At 42.4% G+C, this 27,762-nt stretch overlaps 1 protein-coding gene across 3 annotated transcripts in view; it reads left to right on the forward strand.

Annotated features, from left to right (window-relative positions):
- The window catches only part of LOXHD1 (lipoxygenase homology PLAT domains 1), a gene marked incomplete at both ends in the record, with an annotated part of 201,528 nt that overhangs the window by 55,731 nt on the left and 118,035 nt on the right, over positions 1 to 27,762 (forward strand). For all 3 annotated transcript variants that reach the window (XM_079941781.1, XM_079941782.1, XM_079941783.1), the window contains 7 exons: positions 326 to 576; positions 9,835 to 9,970; positions 10,498 to 10,658; positions 11,671 to 11,757; positions 12,186 to 12,321; positions 23,678 to 23,832; positions 25,249 to 25,409. In XM_079941781.1, the coding sequence (XP_079797907.1) occupies positions 326 to 576; positions 9,835 to 9,970; positions 10,498 to 10,658; positions 11,671 to 11,757; positions 12,186 to 12,321; positions 23,678 to 23,832; positions 25,249 to 25,409 (1,087 nt within the window). The remainder of the gene's footprint in view (positions 1 to 325; positions 577 to 9,834; positions 9,971 to 10,497; positions 10,659 to 11,670; positions 11,758 to 12,185; positions 12,322 to 23,677; positions 23,833 to 25,248; positions 25,410 to 27,762) is intronic.

Genomic DNA, 27,762 nt, shown 5'->3' on the forward strand with positions numbered 1-27,762 from the left:
TAATTAGCATTAATAATAAGTACTATTCTTAACCAACCCAAGCTCTTCCTTCTCTTTGTTAGTTTCCTGTAATGGGGGCTGGCAGCTTCCTGTAACCTGCAGTTTGTTCCTAAACTCAGATGCACTGACACACCAACTCCAAAAAAGATAAAGTGAAGTGGAAAGGGGCACTGGATGTCGTCTGGGGGAGGAGGACTTAGGGGAATGGGGATGTACAGCAGAGGGAGGGCGTAGGGAGGTGTGGTCAGGTGGCGGAGAAGGTGGGTAGGATATTGTTGTCAGCTTGCACTGAACCCTCTCCTTCCCCCTGTTGTTTCCATACCAGCCATCTCATATATTGTCACCGTCTTCACTGGGGACGTCCGGGGTGCTGGGACCAAATCCAAAATCTACCTGGTCATGTTCGGGGCCAGAGGAAATAAGAACAGTGGGAAAATCTTCCTGGAGGGCGGTGTGTTTGGCCGTGGCCGCAGAGACATCTTCAACATCGAGCTGGCTGTCCTCCTCAGCCCATTGAGCCGGGTCTCCATCGGACATGGCAATGTGGGAGCCAATAGAGGCTGGTACTGTGAGAAGGTAAGGGAGGCTGGGGAGGACCCTGCCCTGATTCAACCCTTCTCTTTAACTTGCAAATACAAACTCTAATCTGCATCCTACTTCCTACTTCCTTTGCACCAGTTACAAAGTACATGAGAAATCCCTCTCACGGGGCCTTTTTTTTTTTTTTAATTCAAACAGAAAGTTACAAAAATTATAATCATCCTCATCAGTTCACTCAGTCCCATGTAATTAATTTTTTTTATCTTGATCTTTTGTTAGCACTTTTATGAGTTCATCAGTTTCCCATTAGAGTTCTGAAAATGCTTATTCATTCAGTTCAGCAGTATAGTCAGTTACCAGAAACCTGTACTTGTCAGAGTCTTTTCCATGAATTCCTTAAAGATGAAACCCTTCTAGAGGAACATTTTTGCGAAAGCATCAGAGTACACACAGAATTGTCTGTAAATGACAAAAGACTTAAAAATGACCACAGTTAAAGATTTGATGAAAGTTCATAATAATGCAATTGACAAGGAAATTTAGTTATTTCTGAGATATACATTTTAAAGTAATAACTAGAATTATGACTTATAACATTATACCAGAACATATAAGATTTTTAGAAATTTCATGTAATGTCTGAAACATTTATATTAACATACTTCCATACAAATAACCCAAAAAAAGTTTAGTATGAGTTGCTTTTGTTTGTTTGTTTTTTATACTGCAGGTTCTTATTAGTCATCAATTTTATACACAGCAGTGTATACATGTCAATCCCAATCACCCAATTCAGCACACCACCATCCCCACTCCACCGCAGTTTTCCTACCTTGGTGTCCATACGTTTATTCTCTACATCTGGGTCTCAACTCCTGCCCTGCAAACCGGTTCATCTGTACCATATTTCTAGGTTCCACATATATGTGTTAATAAACGATATTTGTTTTTCTCTTTCTGACTTCCTTCACTCTGTATGACAGTCTCTAGATCCATCCATGTCTCAACAAATTACTCAATATCCTTCCTTTTAATGGCTGAGTAATATTCCATTGTATATATGTACTGCATCTTCTTTATCCATTCATCTGTCGATGGGCATTTAGGTTGCTTCCGTGACCTGGCTATTGTAAATAGTGCTGCAACGAAAATTGGGGTGCATGTGTCTTTTTGAATTATGGTTTTCTTGGGGTATATGCCCAGTAGTGGGATTGCTGGATCATATGGTAGTTCTATTTTTAGCTTTTTAAGGAACATCCATACTGTTCTCCATAGTGGCTGTATCAATTTACATTCCCACCAACAGTGCAAGAGGGTTCCCTTTTCTCCACACCCCCTTCAGCATTTGTTTTTTGTAGATTTTCTGATGATGCCCATTCTAACTGGTGTGGGGTGATACCTCATTGTAGTTTTGATTTGCATTTCTCTAGTAATTAGTGATGTTGAGCAGCTTTTCATGTGCTTCTTGGCCATCTGTATGTCTTCTTTGGAGAAATGTCTATTTAGGTCTTCTGCCCATTTTTGAATTGGGTTGTTTGTTTCTTTAATATTGAGCTGCATAAGGTGTTTATATATTTTGAGGATTAATCCTTTGTTGATTCATTTGCGAATATTTTCTCCCATTCTAAGGGTTGTCTTTTCGTCTTGTTTATGGTTTCCTTTGCTGTGCAAAAGCTTTGAACTTTCATTAGGTCCCATTTGTTTATTTTTGTTTTTATTTCCATTACTCTAGGAGGTGGATCAAAAAAGATCTTGCTGTGATTTATGTCAAAGAGTGTTTTTCCTATGTTTTCCTCTAAGAGTTTTATAGTGTCCAGCCTTACATTTAAGTCTTGAATCCATTTTGAGTTTATTTTTGTGTATGGTGTTAGGGGGTGTTCTAATTTCATTCTTTTACATGTAGCTATCCAGTTTTCCCAGCACCACTTATTGAAGATACTGTCTTTTCTCCTTTGTATATCTTTGCCTCCTTTGTCATAGATTAGTTGACCATAGGTGCGTGGGTTTATCTCCAGGCTTTCTATCTTGTTCCATTGATCTATGTTTCTGCTTTTGTGCCAATACCACATTGTTTTGATTACTGTAGCTTTGTAGTATAGTCTGAAGTCAGGGAGTCTGATTCTTGCAGTTCCGCTTTTTTCCCTCAAGACTGCTTTTGCTATTTGGGGTCTTTTGTGTCTCCATATAAATTTGAAGATGATTTGTTCTAGCTCCATAGAAAATGCCATTGGTAATTTGATAGGGATTACATTGAATCTGTAGATTGCCCTGGGTAGTATAGTCATTTTCACAATACTGATTCTTCCAATCCAAAAACATGGTATATCTCTCCATCTGTTGGTGTCATCTTTAATTTCTTTCATCAGTGTCTTATAGTTTTCTGCATACAGGTTTTTGTTTCCCTAGGTAGGTTTATTCCTAGGTATTTTATTCTTTTTGTTGCAGTGGTAAATGGGAGTGTTTCCATAATTTCTCTTTCAGATTTTCCATCATTAGTGTACAGGAATGCAAGAGATTTCTGTGCATTAACTTTGTATCCTGCTACTTAACCAAATTCATTGATTAGCTCTAGTAGTTTTCTGGTAGCATCTTTTGGATTCTCTATGTATAGTATCACATCATCTGCAAACAGTGACAGTTTTACTTCTTCTTTTCCAATTTGTATTCTTTTATTTCTTTTTCTTCACTGACTGCCATGGCTAGGGCTTCCAAAACTATGTTGAATAATAGTGGTGAGAGTGGACATCCTTGTCTTGTTCCTAGAGGAAATGCTTTCAGCTTTTCACCATTGAGAATGATGTTTGCTGTGGGTTTGTCGTATATGGCCTTTATTACATTGAGGTAGGTTCCCTCTATGCCCACTTTCTGGAGAGTTTTTATCATAAATGGGTGTTGAATTTTGTCGAAAACTTTTTCTGCATCTATTGAGATGATCATATGGTTTTTATCCTTCAATTTGTTAATACGGTGTATCACATTTATTAATTTGCATATATTGAATAATCCTTCAATTCCTGGGATAAATCCCACTTGATCATGGTGTATGATCCTTTTAATGTGCAGTTGGATTCTATTTGATAGTATTTTGTTGAGGACTTTTGCATCTATATTCATCAGTGATATTGACCTGTAGTTTTCTTTTTTTGTGACATCTTTGTCTGGTTTTGGTATCACGGTGATGGTGGCCTTGTAGAATGAGTTTGGGTGTGTTCCTTCCTCTGCTATATTTTGGAAGAGTTTGAGGATAGGTGTTAGCTCTTCTCTAAATGTTTGATAGAATTGGCCTGTGAAGCCATCTGGTCCTGGGCTTTTGTTTGTTGGAAGATTTTTAATCACAGTTTCAATTTCAGTGCTTGTGATTGGTCTGTTTATATTTTCTGTTTCTTCCTGGTTCAGTCTCAGAAGGTTGTGCCTTTCTAAGAATTTGTCCATTTCTTTCAGGTTGTCTATTTTATTGGCATATAGTTGCCTGTAGTAATCTCTCATGATCCTTTGTATTTCTGCAGTGTCAGTTGTTACTTCTCCTCTTTCATTTCTAATTCTATTGATTTGAGCCTTCTCCCTTTTTTTCTTGATGAGTGTGGCTAATGGATTATCAATTTTGTTTATCTTCTCAAAGAACCAACTTTTAGTTTTATTGATCTTTGCTATTGTTTCATTCATTTCTTTTTCCTTCATTTCTGATCTGATCTTTATGATTTCTGTCCTGCTAAATTTGGGGGGTTTTTGTTCTTCTTTCTCTAATTGCTTTAGGTGTAAGTTAGGTTGTTTATTTGAGATGTTGCTTGTTTCTTGAGGTAGGATTGTATTGCTATAAACTTCCCTCTTAGAACTGCTTTTGCTGCAACCCATACGTTTTGGGTCATTGTGTTTTCATTGTCATTTGTTTCTAGGTATTCTTTGATTTCCTGTTTGATTTCTTCAGTGATCTCTTGGTTATTTAGTAGCATATTGTTTAGCCTCCATGTGTTTGTATATTTTACAGTTTTTTTCATGTAATTGATATCTAGTCTCATTGTTGTTGGAAAAGATACTTGATATGATTTCAATTTTCTTAAATTTACTAAGGCTTGATTCGTGACCCAAGGTGTGATCTATCCTGGAGAATGTTCTGTGCACACTTGAGAAGAAAGTGTATTCTGTTGTTTTTGGATGGAATGTCCTAAAAATATCAGTTAGGTCCATCTTGTTTAATGTGTCATTTAATGTTTGTGTTTCCTTATTTATTTTCATTTTAGATGATCTGTCCATTGGTGAAAGTGGGTTGTTATTAAAGTCTCCTACTGTGATTATGTTACTGTCAATTTTCCCTTTTATGGCTGTTAACATTTTCCTTTTGTATTGAGGTACTCCTATGTTGGGTGCATAAATATTTACAATTCCTATATCTTCTTCTTGGACTGATCCCTTGATCATTATGTAGTGTCCTTCTTTGTCTCTTGTAATAGTCTTTATTTTAAAGTCTATTTTGTCTGATATGAGAATTACTACTCCAGTTTTCTTTTGATTTCCATTTGCATGGAATACGTTTTTCCATCCCCTCACTTGCAGTCTGTATGTGTCCCTATGTCTGAAATGGGTCTCTTGTAGACAGCATATATACAGGTCCTGTTTTTGTATCCATTCAGCCAGTCTATGTCTTTTGGTTGGAGCATTTAATCCATTTACATTTAAGGTAGTTATCAGTATGTATGTTCCCATTACCATTTTCTTAATTGTTTTGGGTTTGTTATTGTAGGTCTTTTCCTTCTCTTGTGTTTCCTGCCTAGAGAAGTTCCTTTAGCATTTGTTGTAAAGCTGGTTTGGTGGTGCTGAATTCTCTTAGCTTTTTCTTGTCTGTAAAAGTTTAAATTTCTCTGTTGAATCTGTATGAGATCCTTGCTGGGTAGAGTAATCTTGGTTGTAAGTTTTTCCCTTTCATCATTTTAAGTATGTCCTGCCACTCACTTCTGGCTTGTAGAGTTTCTGCTGAAAGATCAGCTGTTAACCTTATGGGGATTCCCTTGTATGTTATTTGCTGTTTTTCCCTTGCTGCTTTTAATATTTTTTCTTTGTATTTAATTTTTGATAGTTTGATTAATATGTTTCTTGGCGTGTTTCTTCTTGGATTTATCCTGTATGGGACTCTCTGCACTTCCTGGACTTGATTGACTATTTCCTTTCCCATATTAGGGAAGTTTTCAACTATAATCTCTTCAAATATTTTATCAGTTCCTTTCTTTTTCTCTTCTTCTAGGATCCCTATAATTCAAATGTTGGGGCATTTAATGTTGTCCCAGAAGTCTCTGAGACTGTCCTCAATTCTTTTCATTCTTTTTTCTTTATTCTGCTCTGTGGTAGTTATTTCCACTATTTTATCTTCTAGGTCACATATCCGTTCTTCTGCCTCAGTTATTCTGCTATTGATTCCTTCTAGAGAATTTTTAATTTCATTTATTGTGTTGTTCCTCTCTGTTTGTTTGCTCTTTAGTTCTTCTAGGTCCTTGTTAAATGTTTCTTGTATTTTCTCCATTCTATTTCCAAGATTTTGGATCATCTTTACTATCATTACTCTGAATTCTTTTTGGAGTAGACTGCCTATTTCTTCTTCATTTGTTTGGCCTGGTGGGTTTTTACCTGCTCCTTCATCTGCTGGGTATTTCTCTGTCTTTCCATTTTGCTTAACTTATTGTGTTTGGGGTCTCCTTTTTGCAGCCTGCAAGTTCGTAATTCCCGTTGTTTTTTGTGTCTGCCCCCAGTGGGTAAGGTTGGTTCAGTGGGTTGTGTAGGCTTCCTTGTGGAGGGGACTGGTTGCCTGTGTTCTGGTGGATGAAGCTGGATCTTGTCTTTCTGGTGGGCAGGACCATGTCCAGTGGTGTGTTTTGGGATGTCTGTGAACGTATTATGATTTTAGGCAGCCTCTCTGCTAATGGGTGGGGTTGTGTTCCTGTCTTTCTAGTTGTTTGGCATGGGGTGTCCAGCACTGGAGCTTGCTGGTCATTGAGTGGAGCTGGGTCTTCACGTTGAGATGGAGATCTCTGGGTGAACTCTCGCCGATTGATATTACGTGGGGCCGGGAGGTCTCTGATGGTCCAATTTCCTGAACTCGGCTCTCCCACCTCAGCAGCACAGGCCTGACACCCGGCCAGAGCACCAAAACCCTGTCAGCCACACAGCTCAGCAGAAAAGGGAGAAAAAAAAGAAGGCAAGAAAAATAAAATAAAATTTTTAAAATAAAAAATAATTAAAATAAACATATTTTTAAAGTAATTTTTTTAAAAAAAGAAGAGAGCAACCAAACTAATAAACAAATCCACCAATGATAACAAGCGCTAAAAACCATACTAAGTTAAACATAAAAATCAGAAACTAGTCAGTCGTATACAGCAAACCCGAAGTCTACAGTTGCTCCCAAAGTCCACCACCGCAATTTTGGGATGACTCATTGTCTAATCAGGTATTCCACAGACGCAGGGTATATCAAGTTGATTGTGAAGATTTAATCTGCTGCTCCTGAGGCTGCACGGAGAAATTTCCCTGTCTCTTCTTTGTCCGCACAACTCCTGGGTTTCAGCTTTGGATTTGGCCCTACCTCTGCATGTAGGTCACACTCTGACATCTGTTCTTCACCCACACAGGAGGGGGTTAAAGGAGGGTTGATTAAGGGGCTCTGGCTCACCCAGGCCGGGGGAGAGAGAGGTACAGAATGCAGCACGAGCCTGCGGCGGCAGAGGCCAATGTGACATTGCAATAGCCTGAGGTGTGCCATGTGTTCTCCTGGGGAAGTTGTCCCTGGATCATGGGACCCTGGCAGTGGCGGGCTGCACAGGCTCCCGGGAGGGGAGGTGTGGATAGTGACCTGTGCTTGCACACAGGATTCTTGGTGGCTGCAGTAGCAGCCTTAGCATTTTATGCCGGTCTCTGGTGTCCGCACTGATAGCCGTGGCTCACACCTGTCTCTGAAGCTCTTTTAGGCAGTGCTCTGAATCTCCTCTCCTCGTGCACCCCAAAACAACAGTCTCTTGACTCTTAGGAAGTTCTAGACTTTTTCCCAGACTCCCTCCTGGTTAGCTGTGGTGCACTAGCCCCCTTCAGGCTGTGTTCACGCAGCCAACCCCTGTCCTCTCCCTGGGATCTGACCTCCGAAGCCCGAACCTCAGCTCCCAGCCCCCACCTGTCCTGGCGGGTGAGCAGACAAACCTCTCAGGCTGGTGAGTGCTGGTTGGCCCCAATCATCTTTGCGGGAATCTCTCCGCTTTGCCCTCTGCAGCCCTATTGCTGTGCTCTCCTCCATGGCTCCACAGCTTCCCCCAAGCCCACTCCCGTTTCTACAAGTGAAGGGGCTTCCTAGTGTGTGGAAACTTTTCCTCCTTCACAGCTCCCTCCCAGAGGTGTAGGTCCCCTCCCTATTTTTTTGTCTCTGTTTTTTCTTTTTCCCTACCCAGCTACGTGGGGAGTTTCTTGTCTTTGGGGAAGTCTGAGGTCTTCTGCCAGCGTTCAGTAGGTGTTCTTTAGGAGTTGTTGCACATTTAGATGTATTTTTGATGTATTTGTGGGGAGGAAGGTGATCTCCACGTCTTACTCCTCCACCATCTTGAAGGTCCTCTCAATGGTGGATGCCATTAAAAAATTTTTTGACATTTACTTTACAATGCGCTTCAATTTAGGTATATGTTCCAAGAGTTGAACTTAAGATTTTGATTTTATTTATTAAATTCAGTTTGTTACTTTTGTTTTTGAATCTTCTATCTCCTTAATAGCATTTTGTCTGTTTGATCTATTAATTACGAAGAAATATGTGTTGAAATTTCCAATGTCGGTGGTAGATATTTAAATTTCTTACTGTAGAGCTAACAATTTTTGCTTTATATAGTTTTAGGCTACGTTGTGAGGTGTAGAATTAGTATAACCTTCTGGTTAATTGAATCTTTATCACAATCCTATCTGATACTATCTAGCTTTTAACTGATAAATTTAGTCATTTATGTTTTTTATAACTATTAACATGTCTGTTTGTCCTGCTTTTACTATGTCTTTCTTTTTTCTTTTTTTTTTTTTTTTTTGATTAACTGATTGGTTGTGGGTTTTATTTTCTTGATAGTGATTTGGAAATTATACACTCTCTGTTTTTTTTAGTGGTTACTATTGAAATTTTAACATACATACTTACTGTGACAAGACCTAAATTTAACCACCATCTCTAACTCCCTCTTAGACAAATCAAGAACCTTAGAAATTTCTAATGGTAATAATCCTGCATCTAGATTGCATGCCAATTTTGAAAGTAGAGTATTTTAGCTCTCCTTTGAATTATTTTTAAATTCACATATTATATGCTGTTGTTTTGTAGAGTCATATTTGTCCAGATTTACCTACCTGTTTGCCAGTGTGTTTGCTTGCCAATTCTTCTTGCATCTAAGACCTCTTTTCTGGTGTCAATTTTCTTCTTCCTCCTGAAGTACTATGCTTTAGAAGTTCCTTTGGTTAAGTAAGGTCTATTGGTTGTAAACTCTGTTTTTGTTAATTTGAAAATTATTTTATTTCATTTTCATTCTTGAAAGAAATTTCAGGATACAGAACTCTAGATTGAGTTATAATGCCCCCACCCTCCAATATCCTCTGGCTTCTGTTAGTCCAATTGCCATCATCTGTCTTTTTTCTCTTGATGCTCTTAAGATCTCTGTCTTTGGCATTCTGATGCTTCTCTTCAAAACACCTAGGTGTGTCTGGGTTAGACAGAATGCCATGTTCTAAACCCATAAGTTCTGAATGTGGGTAGAGATGGAGAAGGTGTAGGAGAGAAGGTTAGAATGCCATGTTCTAAACCCATAAGTTCAGAATGTGGGTAGAGATGGAGAAGATGTAGGAGAGAAGGTTAAATAAGGATCAAGTCCTGAAGAGGGTAGTTAGTTTTTGTATTAAATTATAGATATTAATTACCTTTTATGTGACTGACCTTTTTTCCACAGGACAAATATAGGGTATTAATTTAGTATTCTAGTTAACTTGGTTCAGATGGAGATTTTACAATGTGCATAAGGAAATATGGTATTCAAAAAGGGTATGTGTATAGAGAAAAATGTTTGAGGTTTGGGCTGGTAAATTGGAATACAGATGATACCTACTTGGGAAGATTTCTTAGAGGAGGTATTTCTTGATCTAAGATTTAATGAGATGGGCAGTGGGAAGAAAAGTGACATTCCTTGAGGGAAGTAATGCAGACAACCCTAAATGTGGGGCTAAGGAGGCTGTTGAACATTACAAAGAAGTCCCAGCCAGGGGACCTACTGTAGGAGATGTGATCTGCTCCCCCAGGTGGTGATTTTGTGCCCCTTCACTGGCATCCAGCAGACCTTCCCTTGCAGCAGCTGGCTGGATGAGAAGAAGACAGATGGGCTGATCGAGAGGCAGCTCTACGAGATGGTGTCTCTCAGGAAGAAGAGGCTGAAAAGTAGGTGGAGGGGCCCAGAGCCAGCAAAGGCCAGGATTGTCAAACCACTGGGCGCTCCTTCTTCTCAATTCTCCTCTGGAAAGGAAGGGAAAGGGTCCCCCAGGGACCTCAGTTCTCCAAGATACAGACCACACAGAATTACAGACATGGCACCAAGGCTGATACTCCAGCAGCCCCAAATCGTTAAGCTGCTGTGATGGGCTAGTTGTTAAACTGAATGGCTGCACACACTGCACTCTGAATGTACTGGCCATAGGGTGGGTGGAGTCAACTATTCCCCCTATTTAAAATATACTAATAGACTTTCGCCACTAAAAGGAACATTAAGGCACACTCTCTCAAATAGCAAGGAATCCTTGGCTTCCCAAATTTAGTATTTGTTATAATGGGTTTCTGAGGGTAGGGCACACCTGTATACAACCTGTACTTCAGTCCTGATCACCTTTGATTTGCTTGTCTTCCCCACTGGTAGCTTGAAAATCTCTTCACTTTTGAAGTTAATGGTACAACTTGACCTGTCTCTGCAGAATTCCCATGGTCCCTGTGGGTCTGGACGACCGACTTGAAGAAAGCTGGTACCAACTCTCCTATCTTCATCCAGATTTATGGGCAGAAGGGGCGGACGGATGAGATTCTCCTGAATCCCAACAACAAGTGGTTCAAACCCGGAATCATTGAGAAATTTAGGGTAGGAAGAGTGACAGAGTGGGAGGGAAGAAAGAGAAAGGGGTGTAAGAAGCATTTGTCATGGGATTCTGGTTTCCTAAGCCAGGTTTGGACCACGTTTGAAGACAAAAAGGTAAAATAGAGACCCTAGGCCCCTGCAAGGAATGCCACATTTAATGTACGGGCAATGTACTGATGGGGTGCAGTTTAGATCTGGCCCTTCATCTGAATCAAACAGTCCAGAACCAAGCATGGGAGAAGAAGCAAGTATGTAATGGCTTTGGACATTCAGGAGCCTGGTGACTTGGGGAATCATTTTAGAACAGAGACCCTGAGCACAGTTAGTGTCAAACCGCCCAGTGTGGACTGAATTAGAGAGTGAGGAGCAAATTTAAAGGAAAGTATACATTTTGGAACATTTAAAAAGAAATTCAGCTTTAAATTTTCAGTATGTATGTAAGCAGAGCAAGGCTTGTTTTGTCAACGGAAGTGCTGCTCTGACCTTTAGGTAAGAATAATTTGTAATTTGCAGCTCTCTTCTCAGAGCACCCCGTTGGCGCTTCTATTATACCTCCAGTTCATTGCTCTTTATGTATTTGTCTTCCTGGCTAGACTTGGAGCCCCTAGGGAAAGGGCATGACCACTGTATTGATCTTTTTGTCTGTTTCAGTGCCCAGCAGAGTCCTGGGGCTTGGGCCTGTGCTAATTTGCAGGGCTGCCATATGGATTTTGTAATTGAAAGCTTATTGCTTGGAAGATTTTATTTAGTCTGGATCCTACTGTGGGTCAGTTATTTTTGTTCAGTTTCACCAGCCCAGATTGAACCTTAGCTCTACGTGGCTGTCTCTCCCTCATGTGCCATTGGTTAAAAGAGCACAAGAAGATAGAATATATGAGGGTGGTTTGAAGCAAACCCACCCTTGATGCTGAAGAAACAGCTCAAAGTGGGTACCCTCCTGGCAGGGGGTCAGCTATGAGGGTAAACACATTTCACTTGGTTCTGTCCACTCAGGCCTTGTTATTTCTCACCATAGATTGAGCTCCCAGACCTCGGCAGGTTTTATAAGATTCGGGCGTGGCATGATAAAAGGAGTCCTGGTTCTGGATGGCATTTAGAAAAGGTGAGATGTACCATCTTGGGGGCTAGAAGGTGGTTGGGAGAGGAACCAAAATGGTCTCTTTCTAATGACCTTGTCTTGTTAGTTTGCGTTTATCTGTTGGGAGTGTGGGTGGGGAAGGGTTGTAGTGAGACCTAAATTTGGACACATGACACATGGACTTCCTGACGGGGACAGGACTTCCAAAGTAGACTAAGAAGTTGCTTAGGTTTCAGCAGACTTGCACTGTGTCCTAATCACCTGGCTGCTAGGCAACTGTGGGTCTCCAGGGGACCAGAGGGATAAATATTAATCTGGCACTCCATCTTCCACAAGAGTCATCCCTAGGGGACGGCCTTGTCCTCCTTGAGATGAACTAGCAGAACGGGAACCTCAAGGCATGGATGAATATCTCTGGTACACCACTTGCTCACTCCAGGACTTCATTCCAGATGACCCTGATGAACACCCTGACCAAGGACAAGTATAACTTCAACTGCAATCGCTGGCTGGATGCCAATGAGGATGACAATGAGATCGTTAGGGAAATGACTGCCGAGGGTCCAACAGTACGGAGGATAATGGGCAGTAAGTATTGACTGGCTCTCATCCTGGGGGAGGTAATGGAGCTCTTACTTGGTGTGCCAATGGGTGTCTAGCCCATGAGCTGGTAGTCTTGTCCACTATGCACCATCAGGCTCCTTCTGAATGAGGACTGGGTTTAGAAGGTCCTAGACTCAAGACCGGCTTGTAGTAGCCATCTCCACGATGCTAAGGCTTTATGATGGGCATGGGTGAGAATGGGGAGATTTCTGGGTCTTCAGGTTGGCTATGAGGGGATGAGAAGAATCCACACTGAACAATATTTCTCCACACACTCCCTGAAATTAAAGGCAACTCTTCAAATTATGCATAAGATGATCCTCAAAAAGGAAGGCTGGATCTTGGCTCTTATAGACACACTTGACTGCTCCCTTATGAATCCTCTATTTCTTTTTGGAGCTAGTAGAAGAGAGCTGAGCTTTTAAATAAATTTATTTATTTATTTTTGGCTGTGTTGGGTCTTCGTTTCTGTGCGAGGGCTTTCTCTAGTTGTGGCAAGCGGGGGCCACTCTTCATCGCGGTGCGCGGGCCTCTCACTGTCGCGGCCTCTCTTGTTGCAGAGCACAGGCTCCAGACGCGCAGGCTCAGTAGTTGTGGCTCACGGGCCCAGTTGCTCCGTGGCAGGTGGGATCTTCCCAGACCAGGGCTCGAGCCCGTATCCCCTGCCTTGGCAGGCAGATTCTCAACCACTGTGCCATCAGGGAAGCCCGAGAGCTGAGCTTTTAATCTGGAGTCTAGCAACCACATTCAAAGAGGGAAAAGGAGATCATTTTGCCTCTAGGTTATACCGCCAGAGTGCTGGCAAATACACGGCACGTGTCCTATCCTTTTCTCTTGGCAGACATTACTGAGTAATCACAGCATTCTCTCCCATTTAGTCTGAAATGAGCTTCATGGCCCTCAATATAGCACTGCAAGCAAACATTAGCAATTGATCAGAATTGGCACTTAATATAATTAACCTATTTTCTATCCTTGTGGCTGTGCTTAATTTTTTTTAAATAGTAAAATAACATTGCAAAATTACAAAAAGTGAATTACGATGTCATCCATAGTTCCAGTAGTCCTTCTAAGTATTTGGATAGTGTCACTTCTCAGGCATTTGCACACCCAGTAGAAGCTCTGTATATATATTTTTAAACAATTTGAACAGAGTGAAATACACAAAAACATAGAAACCCCAAACAGCAAATATCTAGAAAGGGATCACCCTGTTAGTCTAATTAGGCCATGCTTGCAATCAGTACTATTTTATGATTCTTCTTCATTTTTAATTAAAATGGACTATGGAATTAATTAAAATGGACTATGGAATATTTGTGTTCAAAGGTCGTTAAAATAGATTGATGCATATAAGGAAACTGAGGAAGTTCTTGCCCTGATTATACAGTTAGAGACAGAGTGAGACCTAGAACAAGATCTCCTGCCTCCTAGGTCAGCAAACTATACTCTGCCTTTTCACATTCAGCAGTATTTTCTTTGTCAACAAGACTATCATCTCCCTGTAAATATGATAAATAACATAAGATTCCTGCCCACCCCCCAATTAGGACTCTATGTGACGTATCCCACCAAGGCAGAAACACACCTGCTGTTACCTGATCTGCCCTCTTTATGTGGCAGAATTGAGCCTGCAGGTATGAACAATTGAGGAGATGGTCTTGGGATCTAACTGCTTTCTAAATCCTTCTAACCAGTTCTCATACTTTTAGTTCCTCACTCCCTATTTCTAAAGTTACCTGGTGCTGTCATTCCTGACACTTTGCAACCTTACTTCTCAAATTTCACAGCTGATAGCTCTGATCAATTCTCTCTGGTCTGTTAAGTCAGGGGACCTCAAACTTCAGCATTGTCACCTGAAGGGCTTCTTAAAACACAGATTGCTGGGGCCCACCCACAGATTTTCTAATTCAGTAGGTCTGGGGTGGGGGGCTCAGGAATTTGTCCAACAAATTTCTAGGGGCTGTCAGCGCTCCTGGTGAGGACCCACTGTGCTAAGGCACTGTGAAAAGCACATTTTTCTAGCTGTGCTCCAGCTTCTGAAATCTGGTTGCTGTTGTCTATATTCATCCCTTTCCCTGAGCCTTATTGGTGAACATTTTTTGTTTGGTTAAATCTAAAATACCTGTATGCTATCATTTTAGTGAGTTTTTTTCAGAGAGAAAGCTGCCCTTTTTACTTAAATGCCCAGGATGTTCTTCTACCTCCATCTCCTCCGTACCTTGACTGAAGCATGGCTCCCCCCCCCCAAAACCCAGTCTTCCGTCCTCACAGCTGTGGGGCTAGCGGGAGGGGGCATTCTCCTGACTCCCACTGCCCTTTCGGCCTCGAGGCTCACACCACCCACAATGTGGCCTCTGCCCCAGCTCATTTCCATCTTCTGTTCACTCTGGACATGTTCCTCTTTTGCAAGGTGCCCCCTAGTCATTCTCTAGACCCCTCAACTCCTACCATTGTTCTAGGACAGTGAACCAGTCTGCTTGGGCTGCCATAACAAAATACCACAGACTGGGGGGCTGAAACAACATAAATTTATTTTCTCACAGTTCTGGAGGCTAGAAGCCCAAGATCAAGGTGTTGGCAGGTTGGCTTTCTCCTGAGACCTCTCTCCTTGCCTTGAAAGTGACCATCTTCTCGCTGTGTCCTCACATGATCTTTCCCCTGTGTGTGTGCTCATGTCTATGTCCTAATCTCTTCTTATAAGGACATCAATCATATTGGATTAAGGCCCACACATACGACCTCATTTTACTTTATTTACTTCTTTAAAGATCCTACTTCCAAATACATTCTGAGGTACTGGCGGGTTATGACTTCAACATATGGATTTGGTGGGGGACACAACTCAGCCCATAACAGATGGTGTCTCTGAAAGTATGCTCAAGGTCCCATTTATATAAAAATTGCCTAGAGTGTTTGTTAAAATGAATATCCCTGGGCCCAATCCCAGATATACTGACTAGGCTCTCTGAGGGCTATGCCTGGTAATCGGTATTTTTATCAAGCACACCAAGTAATTTTTGCACATATCAAAACCTGAGAGCTTTTGTTCTGCTTCTATCAATGTCCATGTGGAAAACCCATTCATCCACATGCTGGTCCTCGTCCACTTTGCTCACCTCCACCTCCCCATGCAACCAGCCACTCCTCAGTACCTCACTTGGGCTCATCCCACAAAGCTGCTCCTCTGAGCTCTGACTCAGTCCCCACCTCTGACTCAGGCTCCTGCCCTCGCAGGCCTCTCATGACCTTGATGACACTCACACCACCCTTGAACTTGAACTCCATCCAGTTCCTTCCTCCCCACATTTCTCCTGCTCTGTCAAGGACTTGTGAGTGTGTGGAGGATGTATTTTAGGGACAAGAAATCATCCAGGGGAAAGAAAAAGTGGTCCTGAAATTGTGCAGGGTTCAGGTAGACTGTGGAGGAGGACATAAATTCAAGAAATACTCTGAAGGTGGAACTGGTAGGAGTTGAATGAATGCAGTAGACACAGTAGGGAGGTAAACTTCCTGCTGAGGAAGATGGGAGAAACTTTGTTCAGGCATTTGAGCTAGGTCTTGCATGGTAGGGATGTGATAGATAAGGAGAGATCACGGTGGGAGGGGCGGGAAGGAAGAGCATTTCTATAGGTTACATACAAAAACACCCTTGAAACATTTTAAACAGCGTATAAGATATGGGGCTATCATAGCTGTCTTTTGTTTGTTTTTGCCTTCTGTGATACTATTAAAGAACAACTGCAATTAAAAAAAATTCTCTAACGACTAGTATTGGATTGAAGTGAGATAAGCTGGGACCTAGCACCATTTACTGGAGTGCTTGAATCTCTAGCGACAGAATACAAAGAAACTATAAGGGACTAAAAATAACTGCACACATAACTGCAGTTGGGGGCAATTATAAGATACAAGAAGACCACAAACCAACTGCCATTGCTGAGGTACCGGGAGCAAAAGCATAATCCCTGCACACAGCACCGCCAAGGGTGTGGACAGACACCCAAGCCGCCCCTCCAGCCTGACCCACCAATCCGCCCCCACCCTCACCCCATTTAAGGGACCAGCTTGCCCTCCTCAGAGAGCAAGCAAGGGCACCTGCTACTTGTTTTCACTCCCTCGTGCTCTGGCACGAGTCCCAGTAAAGCCTTGCCTGGATTTCTCTTCTGGCCTCTTATCAATTTCTATTGATTAAAGACTTTAGGGACCCGGGTTAGTGACAGAAGGGCTGTCTGTCCTGGCTATAAGGGCAGTTTAATGCCTTCTGGGGGTCCTTGGCAGTACTTTGGAGCCCATATCAACTCGAATTTCTTTTCCCCAACTGTTCTTTCTGGCTCACATAAATTCCTCTTGTTCTTGGAACACTCCCATGTCCTCACTCACCTCTACAGGAACTCACATCTCCTTTTCTGGTCTGGATGCTTCTTTGTAACAGTAAATAGAGCGGGTGGCAACATCTCACTTCCCCAGTTGGTACCAAGGTATACCAAGGTATAATGTGCAGGGCTTCCTGAAAATCCCTTCAGTGGAGAGTCTTGGACTCATATAAAATGAGTAAATACCAATTTAAAACCAATTCTCTATGTTTGAAATTGTGTACTCCTAGTTTACTTAAAAAATAAGGGTCAGTCAAACAAGAAATCAACACCACGTCTGAGAGCCAAGATGCCTTCCGGGGTGATTGCACTGATTAACACAGACCAGGAGACACAGACAAAACACTCACCAGCCCACAATTTATCTCCACCTTGCCTTTCCCTCAGGAGCTATGTGAGATAGTAAAACCAATGAGATCTGCATTCTGCACTGCATGCCCAGCAGAAGGGATTACATACCACTGATGAGCCAGCAAGAGACCACTGGTCTCAAGTGCTGAAAACTGTGGCTTCTTGCTAATCAGGCTGAGCTGTAATTTTAAAATTAAAGTACAAGAGGCTCTAGTACTTACCCATCTGTTTAAAGTCTTTCACTGCTGATGGCTAATATAATTATTTTTAATTGTCCACAGACTTCTTGCCAGGAAGGTGCTTAGAACCTCAGTGGCAGGTGGGCTGGGAGTGGCCCCTAGAGAGAATTGGGACCCCTGACAATGTCCAGCCAATAGGACCTTCGAGCTCCTGAGCAAAGGGGACTGGGATTCCCAGGCATAGAGATTTCTAAATTCCCTCATCAGCTTGCCTCTGGGAATGGCCTAATAGATACAGCCCCAAAAGGCAAAACCGACCTTCATCAAAAGGCAGAATGAAGTGAGACTGGTGCCCTCCCTTCCCTTTTGTGTTTCCACGTTTCAGTACTCACTCCAGTTAATGCTCTTTGCTCCTCTTACTGTTAACACAGCCTATCATTGGGAGCGTAACACAAAAGCATCAGCTTCATTTATGCGAAGGCTAAAAGTTTAAAACATTTATCTTTTGCATTTTAATAAAGTTGACCGGAGAGGCAGCAGTGGTTGAATTTCAGGTGCTGTCCCTCTGAAGAGGGAGGGACAGGAGACCCTTGGGGGCAGGACAGGAGACACTGTTGGGGGCAGGAGACCTTTCCCCACTCTTGACTTCAGTGGCTGCCTTTGCCAGCCCCACTCAGGCAGGTCCGTGGATAAGCAGTTATCCTTGACCTTTTCTTCTAACAAATGCTTTTGCTATAGACACTATATATTCAGACCCACATATTTAAAGGTCAAATTTAATTTTCAGATGTCTTCATATCTCCAAATAAAAATGGGTATATTACTGAAAAATTAAATTAAACTTACTGGTGATTTGTCTGATTCCTCATGTACTTTATCTTCATTTTAGATGGACCACCAATGAGTAGTGTCCGTTTTTTAAAACAGCTTTATTGAGGTATTCATTTTCCATACAATTCATTTATTTAAAGTATTCAGTGGCTTCTAGTATATTGATAGAATCATGTATCCTCGACCACTATCAAATTCCAGAACATTTTCATTGCATACCCATACCCATTAGCAGTCACACCCATTCCCCCACCTCACTCCTTATCTCTGTACTTACCCATCTGTTTAAACCAATAATCTATTTTTTGTCTCTATAGATTTGCTTGTTCTGGACATTTCCTATAAATGGAATCATTTAATATATGACTTTTTGTATCTGTTTCTTTCACTCAGCATAATGTTTTTAATGTCCATTCACCTTGTAGCATGCATCTGTATTTCATTTCTTTTAAATGCTGAATAATATTTCACTGTAAGGATATATCACATTCAACTGTTAATGGACATTTGGGTTATTTCTACTTTGGGGCTATTATGAATAATGTGGCTATGAATATTCATGTAAAGTTTTTTTGTGGACATATGTTTTCATTTCTCTTGGATATATACCTATGAGCTGAATTGCTGGCTGTAGGGTAATTCTGTTTTGAGTTTTGAGAAACTATCATACTATTTTTCAAACAGCTGCACCATTTTGCATTTCCATCAGCAATGTATGAGAGTTCCAATTTCTCTACATCCTTGCCAACACTTGTTATTCTTCTTTATTATTCTTTTTTGCTATTGTTTTGGCTATTCTGGGTTCCCTAAAATTCCATATGTATTTTAGAGATGGCTTGTCAATTTCTACAAAGAAATCATTTAAGATCGTGATAGAGATTTCATTGTATCTGTAGATCAGTTTGGGAAGTATTGCCATCTTAACAATATTAAGTCTTCCAATCTGTGAACATCTTTAATTTCTTTCAACAGTTTTTTAGTTTGCAGAGCTTAAGTTTTTCACTTTTTTCTTTTTTATTGAGGTATAATTGACTTACAATGTTATATTTAGTTTCAGGTGTACAACATAATGATTCAAAATTTGTATATATTGCAAAGCGATCACCACAGTAAGTCTAGTTAACATCCATCACAACACGTTGTTACATAATTTTTTTCTTGTGATGAGAACTTTTAAGATCTACTGTATTAGCAATTTCAAGTATGCAGTATGGTATTATTAACCATAGTTGCCATGCTGTACATTACATCTCCATGACTTATTAATTGGTTTTCACTTGTTTTTAAAAATTTATTCATAACTATTTTATTCTTTTCTTGTCTTTCTTTTTCTTTTGTGGTACGCGGGCCTCTCACTGTTGTGGCCTCTCCCATTGCGGAGCACAGGCTCCGGACGCGCAGGCTCAGCAGCCATGGCTCACGGGCCCAGCCGCTCCGCGGCATGTGGGATCTTCCCAGACTGGGGCACGAACCTGTGTCCCCTGCATGGGCAGGCGGACTCTCAACCACTGTGCCACCAGGGAAGCCCTATTTTATTCTTTTTGATGCTATTTTGAATGGAAATGTTTTCTTAATTTTTTTTCAGATTGTTCATTGCAAGGTAATAGAAATACAGTTGATTTTGCTGTATTGATCTTGTACTCCACAACTTTGCTGAACTCTTATTAGTTCTAATAGTTTTTAGTGAATTCCTTATGATTTTCAATATACAAGATCATGTCATCCATGAATAGAGATAGTTTTACTTCTTTCTAATCTTGATACCTCGTTGCCTTGGCTAAAACCTCCAATACCATGTTGAAGAGAAGTGGTGGGAGCAGAGATCCTTGTCTTGTTCCGGATCTTAGGGGGAAAGCATCCACTCTTTCACCATTAAATATGATGTCAGCTGTGGGTACTTCATAGATGACTTTTATGGGTTGATGAAGTTCCCTTTCATTCTTAGTTTGTTGATTTTTCATCATGAAAGAGTGTTGAATTTTGTCAAATGCTTTTTCTGAGTCTATTGAGATGATCATGTGATTTTTGTTTCTTTATTCTATTAATATGTTATATTACATTAGTTGATTTTCAGAAATTTAACTTGTATCCCTGGGATAGATCCTACCTTGCCATGGTGTATAGTTCTTTTTTATGGGGCTGGATTTGTTTTACTAATATTTTTTTGAGGATTTTTGCATCTGTATTCATAACATTGGTCTGTAGTTTTCTTTTCTTTTGGTATCTTTGTCTGGTTTTGGAGCAGGGATATGCTAGCTTCACAAAATGAGTTCAGAAGTATTGCCTTCTATTTTATTTGAGAAGAATTGGTATTAATTCTTCTTTACATGTTTGGTAAAATTCAGTAGTGAAGACATCTAGGCCTGAGCTTTTCTTCATGTGTAGCTTTCTGAATTCTGATTCAATCTTTTACTTGTTATAAATTTATTCATATTGTCTATTTCTTCTTGAGCCATCCTTTTACTCTCAATCTATTTCTGTCTGAATCTAAAGTGTGTCTCTTCCATATATCAGATAGTTAGATGTATTATTTATTCTGCCAATCTCTGTGTAATAAGGAGTATGACTTCTTTTTCATATTTGACTGCTGACAGCTTTCCAGTTACACCAGTAGCTTTCTGCCTCATGTCTGGGCAATTTGGTAAGAAAGCCTGGATGCTCCCTTCCTTCACACTTGTGGAAAGTTCAAGCCATACAAGGACCCATGTGAAGAAACTCTCACCCCTTAACCACCATAAAATGTCAAACCAGTCATCCCTCTCTGCTGTCTCCAGCCATTTTTGGACCTGCTTGAGGGCCTATCATGCTCTCCCCAGAACTGCTCATTATGTGAGTAATCATTTTATATTCACTCTTGGTACATGTGTGGTATCATCAGCCTTGATAGCTGAGCAAATTTGGAGTAGGGAGACCCATCCTGTCTCTGCAGGATTACCACCATATTTTGCCTTTTGATTGAAATATTTAGTCCATTTACATTTAATGTAACTACTAATATGGCAGGATTTATGTCTGCCATTTTGCTATTTGCTTTCTATATATCTTCTCTTTTTTTGTTGTTTCTTTATTCTTCCTTCTTTTGTGGTAAATAGATATTTTCTAGAATACCATTTTAGTTCCCTTGTTTCTTTTAATATATATACATATATGTATATGTATATATAGTGAGAGTTATTTTCTTAGTAGGAAGAATTATACTTAGGGAATTATACCAGGGAATTATAATTAACATCTTAACTTATAACATTCTAGTTCAGATTAATACCAGCTTAATTTCAATAATATACAAAAACTCTGCTCCAGTGTAGGTTTGTTTCTTTTCACCTCCTTTGTGCTATATTGCCATACAGATTGTATCTTTGTACATATTATAAACCCACCAATACAGTTTTACATTTATTGCTTTATGGAGTTGTCTTTTATATAAGATTTGAGAGGAAAAGAGTTACAAACAAAAATTAAAGTATACTGTCTATATATTTACCTAAGTCATTGCTTTTCCTGGTTCTCTTTATGTCTTTGGGTGTGTTCAAGTTACTGTTTAATGTCCAATGTGAAGGACTCCCTTTAATATTTCTTGTAGAGCAGGTCTGATGGTGATGAATTCTTTTAGTTTTTGTTTATCTGGGAATGCCTTAATATTCCCTTCATTTAAAAAAAATAGACTTTTTAGAGCAGTTTTAGGTTCAGAGCAAAATCCCTCTGCTTCACTGACTGCTGCTTTTCATCTGAGTTGCTAGCTTCTCCTGGGCTTGACCTCTAATGTTTGTATCCCTCTATAGTCCTTGTCTGCATCCTCTCCATAGGGGATCTCATCTGGTCCTGTGACTTTCAATGGAATCTATATGCCTATGATGACCAAAGTCAGGTCAACACTCCTGACCCTCCACACACATATTCAACTGCCATCTTGACCTCTTTTTATGATCATCTAATAAACATCTCAAATTTATAATGAATAAACAACCATTGATTTTTATTTCCAAACCCATCATTCTCCCCAAGTGTCCCTATGGCTTGTTGCTAACACTATTCACCTAGTTGCCCAAGCCAGAAACCTAGGAATCGTCCCTGGTTCTTCTCTTTCCCTCAATTGTCTATCCAGTCCATCAACAAGTACTGTTGTTTCTACCTCAAAAATATATCTCTAATCTACCAACTTCTCTCCATCTCCACTGCACCCCCAGTCCTAGGCGTCCTCCTCTCTTTTCTAGACTACTGTAATTTTTCCACTAACTGGCCTCTCTGATTCACTCTTTCTTCCCCTACAATCAGTTCTCCACATGGCAGCCAAATGCTCTTTAAAACATAGATCAGACTAAGTTACTTCCTTGCCTAAAGCCCTATAAAGGCTTCCTGTTGTATTAAAAACAAAAACACAAAGGAAGCCACATGTCTTACCTTAACCCTGTCCTCCTCTGGGCCTCATCTCATCCCCTCCTTCTCCCTCCACTCCAGCCATATTGGCCTTCTCTCTGCTCCTGAAACATAGCTGCTCATCTCCAAATTGGGGCTTCACACCTACCAGCACCCTCTTCTCTCACTACGCCTGTGGCTGGCTCCTATCACCAACATTTTAGTCCAAGCCTTGCCTCCTTGCAGCAAGCTTTTCTGCATCTCTAAATCATCTTCACCCCCTTACTGTACACCTCCCTACTTCCATCACACCCTGTGGCATCACTCCATTATACTATCTTTGATACAGATACAACTCAGAAATTTTCCTGTTCATGATTTATGATTTTACTGTCCATCTCTCCTCTCCACCCTTCCATTCTCAACTTTAATATAAGTGCCATTGAACAGGAGTCTGTCTTGCTCACTGCTGAATCCCTGCACCTATAATAATGCCTGCCATTCACTAGGCTTCAGTAAACAGATATTGGGCAAAGGAATGAATGAATGAATGAATGAATTTCACTTTTAGCTTAGGAAGTAAGGCCTTATGTGCCAGATGCAGGTTTGCCTGCTCCACTGTACGTTTTCAACATGGGAAGAAGATGCTGCCCTTCCCATAGCAGCTGCACTTTGTGCCTTTCTCTCTGCTTCTCTTCCTGGCATGTCCATAGCACTGGGGAGTTCTGAAGAGAAGGGAAGGCTCAGTTCTGGTTCAAAAGAAAAGTTATCTTACTTTTCTTAATAAGACAGGACTCATGAATTGGAGGACAACCTAAGGCAAAAAGTCTACTGGGTTGGATGGAATCAAGTGCCAAAATGTTTGAATTAGACCTGTGGTCCCCAAACACTGCCAACTCCACCAGAGTCCCCTGGGGGAGCTTGTAAATAATGCAGTTTTAGGGGTCCCACTCTGGAAACTAAGATTTGAGAAGTCTGAAGTGGTGCTCAGGAATCTGAATTCTTATAAAAGTTTCCCATGGGATTCTGACAGTTAGCCAGGATTGGGAACCTCTGGTCTGTCTGGGCAAGAGATTTGCAGATGAGCTGGCCCTTGACTGGTGTGAGGCAGCTGGCGGAATGAGCAAGGTCAGCCCAGATGAGAGCCGGGGGGAGAGGGGGAGGCAGTGCTCAGAGGTGGGGAGCAGCAGGGCCAGTGCTGAGAGCAGGGGCCTGCCAGCTAGTTGTGTCCCTCTCTCTGCCTGCCAGTGGCCCGGTACCGCGTGACAGTGTGCACTGGGGAACTTGAAGGTGCGGGAACGGATGCCAACGTCTACCTCTGCCTTTTTGGTGATGTGGGGGACACGGGGGAGCGGCTGCTCTACAACTGCAGGAATAACACCGACCTGTTTGTGAAGGGCAACGTAAGTTCCAGCAGTGCACCTCCCTCAGCCCTGCCCCACCCCTTCCCATTCCCTTATCTTCCCTGCTCTAAGTAGAGCTGATCACTGGTACTGGTGCCTCGGCCATCAGGGAGGCTGTCTCTGGGTGTGCGAACAGGGAACTACATGCATGACAGCCACCAGGCTCCTAAGACTGGGAGCTGGCCCACACCTTAGCTTTGAGAAGAGGGCAGAGCAGGAAGACACTTGAGGTGGGCAGGGAAGGAAGCTGGGCACCTTATGTGTGGACTGAAGGTCCCAGGCATGCTGAAAGCTGGGACACCTGAAGGAACATTGCATCTCCACTAGGCATGACCACTGGCGGCAACTTGTTCATTTCCTTTTTGAAAGAGAAATCAGGAAAGACGCTAAACATGGAAGTGGGAGAATTGGGTTCTATTCCTAGCCTCATTACAAACATGCTGGGTGATCCCTTTGGTTTCCCCAACCATCCTGGATTTACTGGGGAGGCTGTGTGAAACAATGGGGAAAGAGTCAGGAGGATTGGGGCCAGACCCTCCATTCTCTGAGCCTCAGTTTCCTTGCGTCTGAAATGGGGGAAAGGATGCCTACCTGTGGCTGGCTGTTGTGAGGATTAGAGATGACACATGTACTGCCTGCCAGCAGACGTGGCCCTCAGCACACAGTAGGTGCTCAGTCAAGAGTCATAGTTCAATAATGTGAGACCCAAGTTTGCTCATCAGGTGAAGAGATTTGGTAAGCCTTGGTCCTCTCCTTCCTCTGCCACCTCTTCCTTAGCAAGGGCAGGGCAAGCCCTGGAATTCAAGTGGAGGTCTTTCTCCACCCTTTCCTACTCTTCTCTTTCTACATCTTCTGATTCCTTCCTTCATGAATCCCACCCTCGAGTTCCTGTTCCCAGAGGGCCCCAGGTACACTTGTGTAGACTTGGCAAGTCTGCAGCCCCTGCTGCATTCCTGCTGCTTCACTGGCAGGCAAAACTGTGAAATTAATAAGACCACTGGTCCCCCTAATCATTCCCTTTCTCAAAAGGGAGCCAGTGTCCTTCTGTAGCAAGGAGCCAGAGGAGATTAACCAAGGAATTAATTCATGATAAATGGTTAGTGACTGATAACAGCTTAATATATTAATCCTCCTAGGGGATTTGCCTTTTAAAAGGAGATCACAGGGAATGGCCATCATTTATCCAAAAATACAGATCTCAGTTGTTGGGAACTTGACATCGAACATAGTCCAGTGGGAGAAATTGAGGGAGAGGTGCAATTTGTTCTTTATGGGTAGCCCCTGGCCCACCTGTGAAAGACCAATAGCCCAACCCATTGGCTATGGGTTTTAGGATTTCTGGGCCTGTGTCTTCCCTTGGTGTTTGAGTCCCAGGGGAGCCACCGTCTAACTGGCCTTGCTGTCTTCCCCACAAAGGCCGATGAGTTCACCATTGAGTCCGTCACCATGCGGAAGGTAAGGCGGGTGAGGGTCAGACACGACGGCAAAGGCAGCGGCAGTGGCTGGTTCCTGGATCGGGTGCTGGTGAGAGAGGAGGGGCAGCCCGAGAGCGACAACGTGGAGTTCCCTTGTCTCAGGTACATGAGTCCTGTCTGTTTTGATTTTCTCCAGCTTAGGTTATGGGCCTTAGTTTTGGGAAGACTCAGCCTATTCCAGGTGCAGGGAGCAAAATCATAGCTTAAGGATATAGTTGGTCCAGAAAGAGAGGTGGCCCTGCTGGTGGCACTTAGACCTGGGCCTCATATCCCTGCCACCCCCAGCACACACAGGTGATGGAACAACAGCACTGGTGTCCCAGTGTGGTGCTGCTACGAAGTCTATTAATTACCGAAATGCTGGCATTTTTCAGTGATAAAATATGGCAACTTCAGACTTTAACTGAGAGTTACCTCAGAGGCTTTGTTACATGCTGAACTAAACTTTTGAATTATAGGTGCATTTTTTCCCCATTTGGATGGCCTTCTACCACATCTTTTCCCTTTTAATATCTTGTCAAGATATTTTACTTTGTTTTCATTTCCTTATCCCAGCTTACTAGTGAGGTAAAGTTTCTTTTCTCTTTTGTCTTAAGCATTTGGATTTCTTTCACAGCCAGTTTGGGCTCTATCAAACGTTCCTGATAGAGACATTTCTATAATGAGGAACAATACCAGCACTGTTTGTGCTGTCTGGCTGGCCATTCCCATTCACCCGTACAATGTCTGGGAGGTACACGCTTAACTGGAGCTTTGGATCAACGAGGCTCTGCAAATCCCAGGCCCAAGCTGAGTCTTGCACCTATGGACGAGGTGCTGCGTGCGTGTCCAAGGTCACTTCCTTAGGGCTGGCCCAGGCTTCTCGCCTAAGGGCAGCCCTCCTCGGAGTGGGTGGGGGCAGGTTGCCTAACAGCCCGGCAGCGAATGCATTGCTCTTTCTCTACCAGGCACACAGACGCACTCGTGCACACATGTGCATGCAGACACATTTGCTACAGCTGATTTGCTTACCACCACACCAGCCCAGGAAGAGCAGCTTCCCAGCTATGGAGGGCCACTGGGGCAATCCCAGGGCACAATGATTGTGAAATGTTTTCGTCCATGACAAAGGCATCTACAGTCTTCAAAGTATGGCCACTGTTAGTATTAAGAGGATTACATTGGAAAGATAGGTAATGATGCAGGCAGTTCCAAGTCAGTGGCACTAATAGACAGAAAGAGGCTCCGAGTAAGGGTTGGGGAGCCAGGGAAGGCTTCTCAAGAGAGGCAGACAGGACCTGGGCCTGGAAGGAAGATGGGAGAGTGAATGGATGGTGAAGAGAAGGGAGGGTGGGTCATCCAGGCCGGGGAAGTGATGAGAGGCATGGGACTGAGGAGGGGGTTCGCAGAGGTTGGTAAGGGCTGCCTGGCACATGGGGAGGGAGCATGAAGAAGGAGGGGGTGGGAGAGTTCTGGTCTCTCCTCAACACTGACCCGTTTGCTCCCTGCTGGACCTGGAGGCTGCCTGGCTGGGATGCTGGATGGACCAGGCTTCCTTGTTTTATTCCCATCCACTCAAAAGATATTTATGAAGCATTTATATACGCTTGCCCCCTGTCTTCATGAAGTTTGTTGTCTGGAAGGGAACTAAACAATAAGCAAACGAATACACTAAGAAAGCCACAATTGCTGACTTTGAGGAGTGGGCTGGAGGAAACGCACAGTGGTGGCAGCAGCTGCTGGAGAGGCCACGCTGAGATGGAGAGGGTGGGTCAGAGATGGAGAAGGTGGGTGGGTCTGTCTTCATGGGGACATTTAGGCTGACTTCTTGCAGGATGAAAAGGAGAGTGCCAGGGGAAAGAGCTTGAAGGTTCTAGAGCTCCAATGAGACCAAAGCAGGTGGACAAAGGAGAAAGCCACCTGGTGGGGTCAGAGGTGGGCAGAGGCCCATATCAGGAGGGCTTGGTGGGGCTCTTCCATTTTGGGTAGTTCCCTCTGGTTTCTGCGTGGAGGACAGGTGGTAGGGAGTCCAGAGAGGAAACAGAATGGCAGGAGGTGTTGTGGGGTCCATGACTGTATGTATTAGTTTGCTAGGGCTGCTGTAACAACGTACCACAAACTGAGTGGCTTAAACAGCAGAACTTTGCCTCGCAGTTCTGGAGGCCAGAAGTCCAGACTCAAGGTGTCGGCAGGACCATGCTCTCCCGAAGGAGCTCTGAACAGGGTCTGCTCCACGCCTCTCAGCTTTTGGCAACCGCAGGTGTTCCCGGGCTTGTAGATGGCCATCTTCTCCCTCTGTCTTCACATTGTCTGCCCTCTGTATGTGTCTGTCTCTGTGTCCAGATTTCCACTTTTTATAAGGATATCAGTCATTTTAGATGAGGGCCCACCTTAATGACCTCATTTTAACTCAATTACCTCTGTGAGGACACTATTTCCAAATAAAGTCACATTCTGAGGTACTAAGGTTAAGGCT

The sequence above is a fragment of the Stenella coeruleoalba genome, assembly GCF_951394435.1.
Source record: "Stenella coeruleoalba genome assembly, chromosome: 14".
In the NCBI taxonomy this organism is placed as follows: Eukaryota; Metazoa; Chordata; class Mammalia; order Artiodactyla; family Delphinidae; genus Stenella; species Stenella coeruleoalba.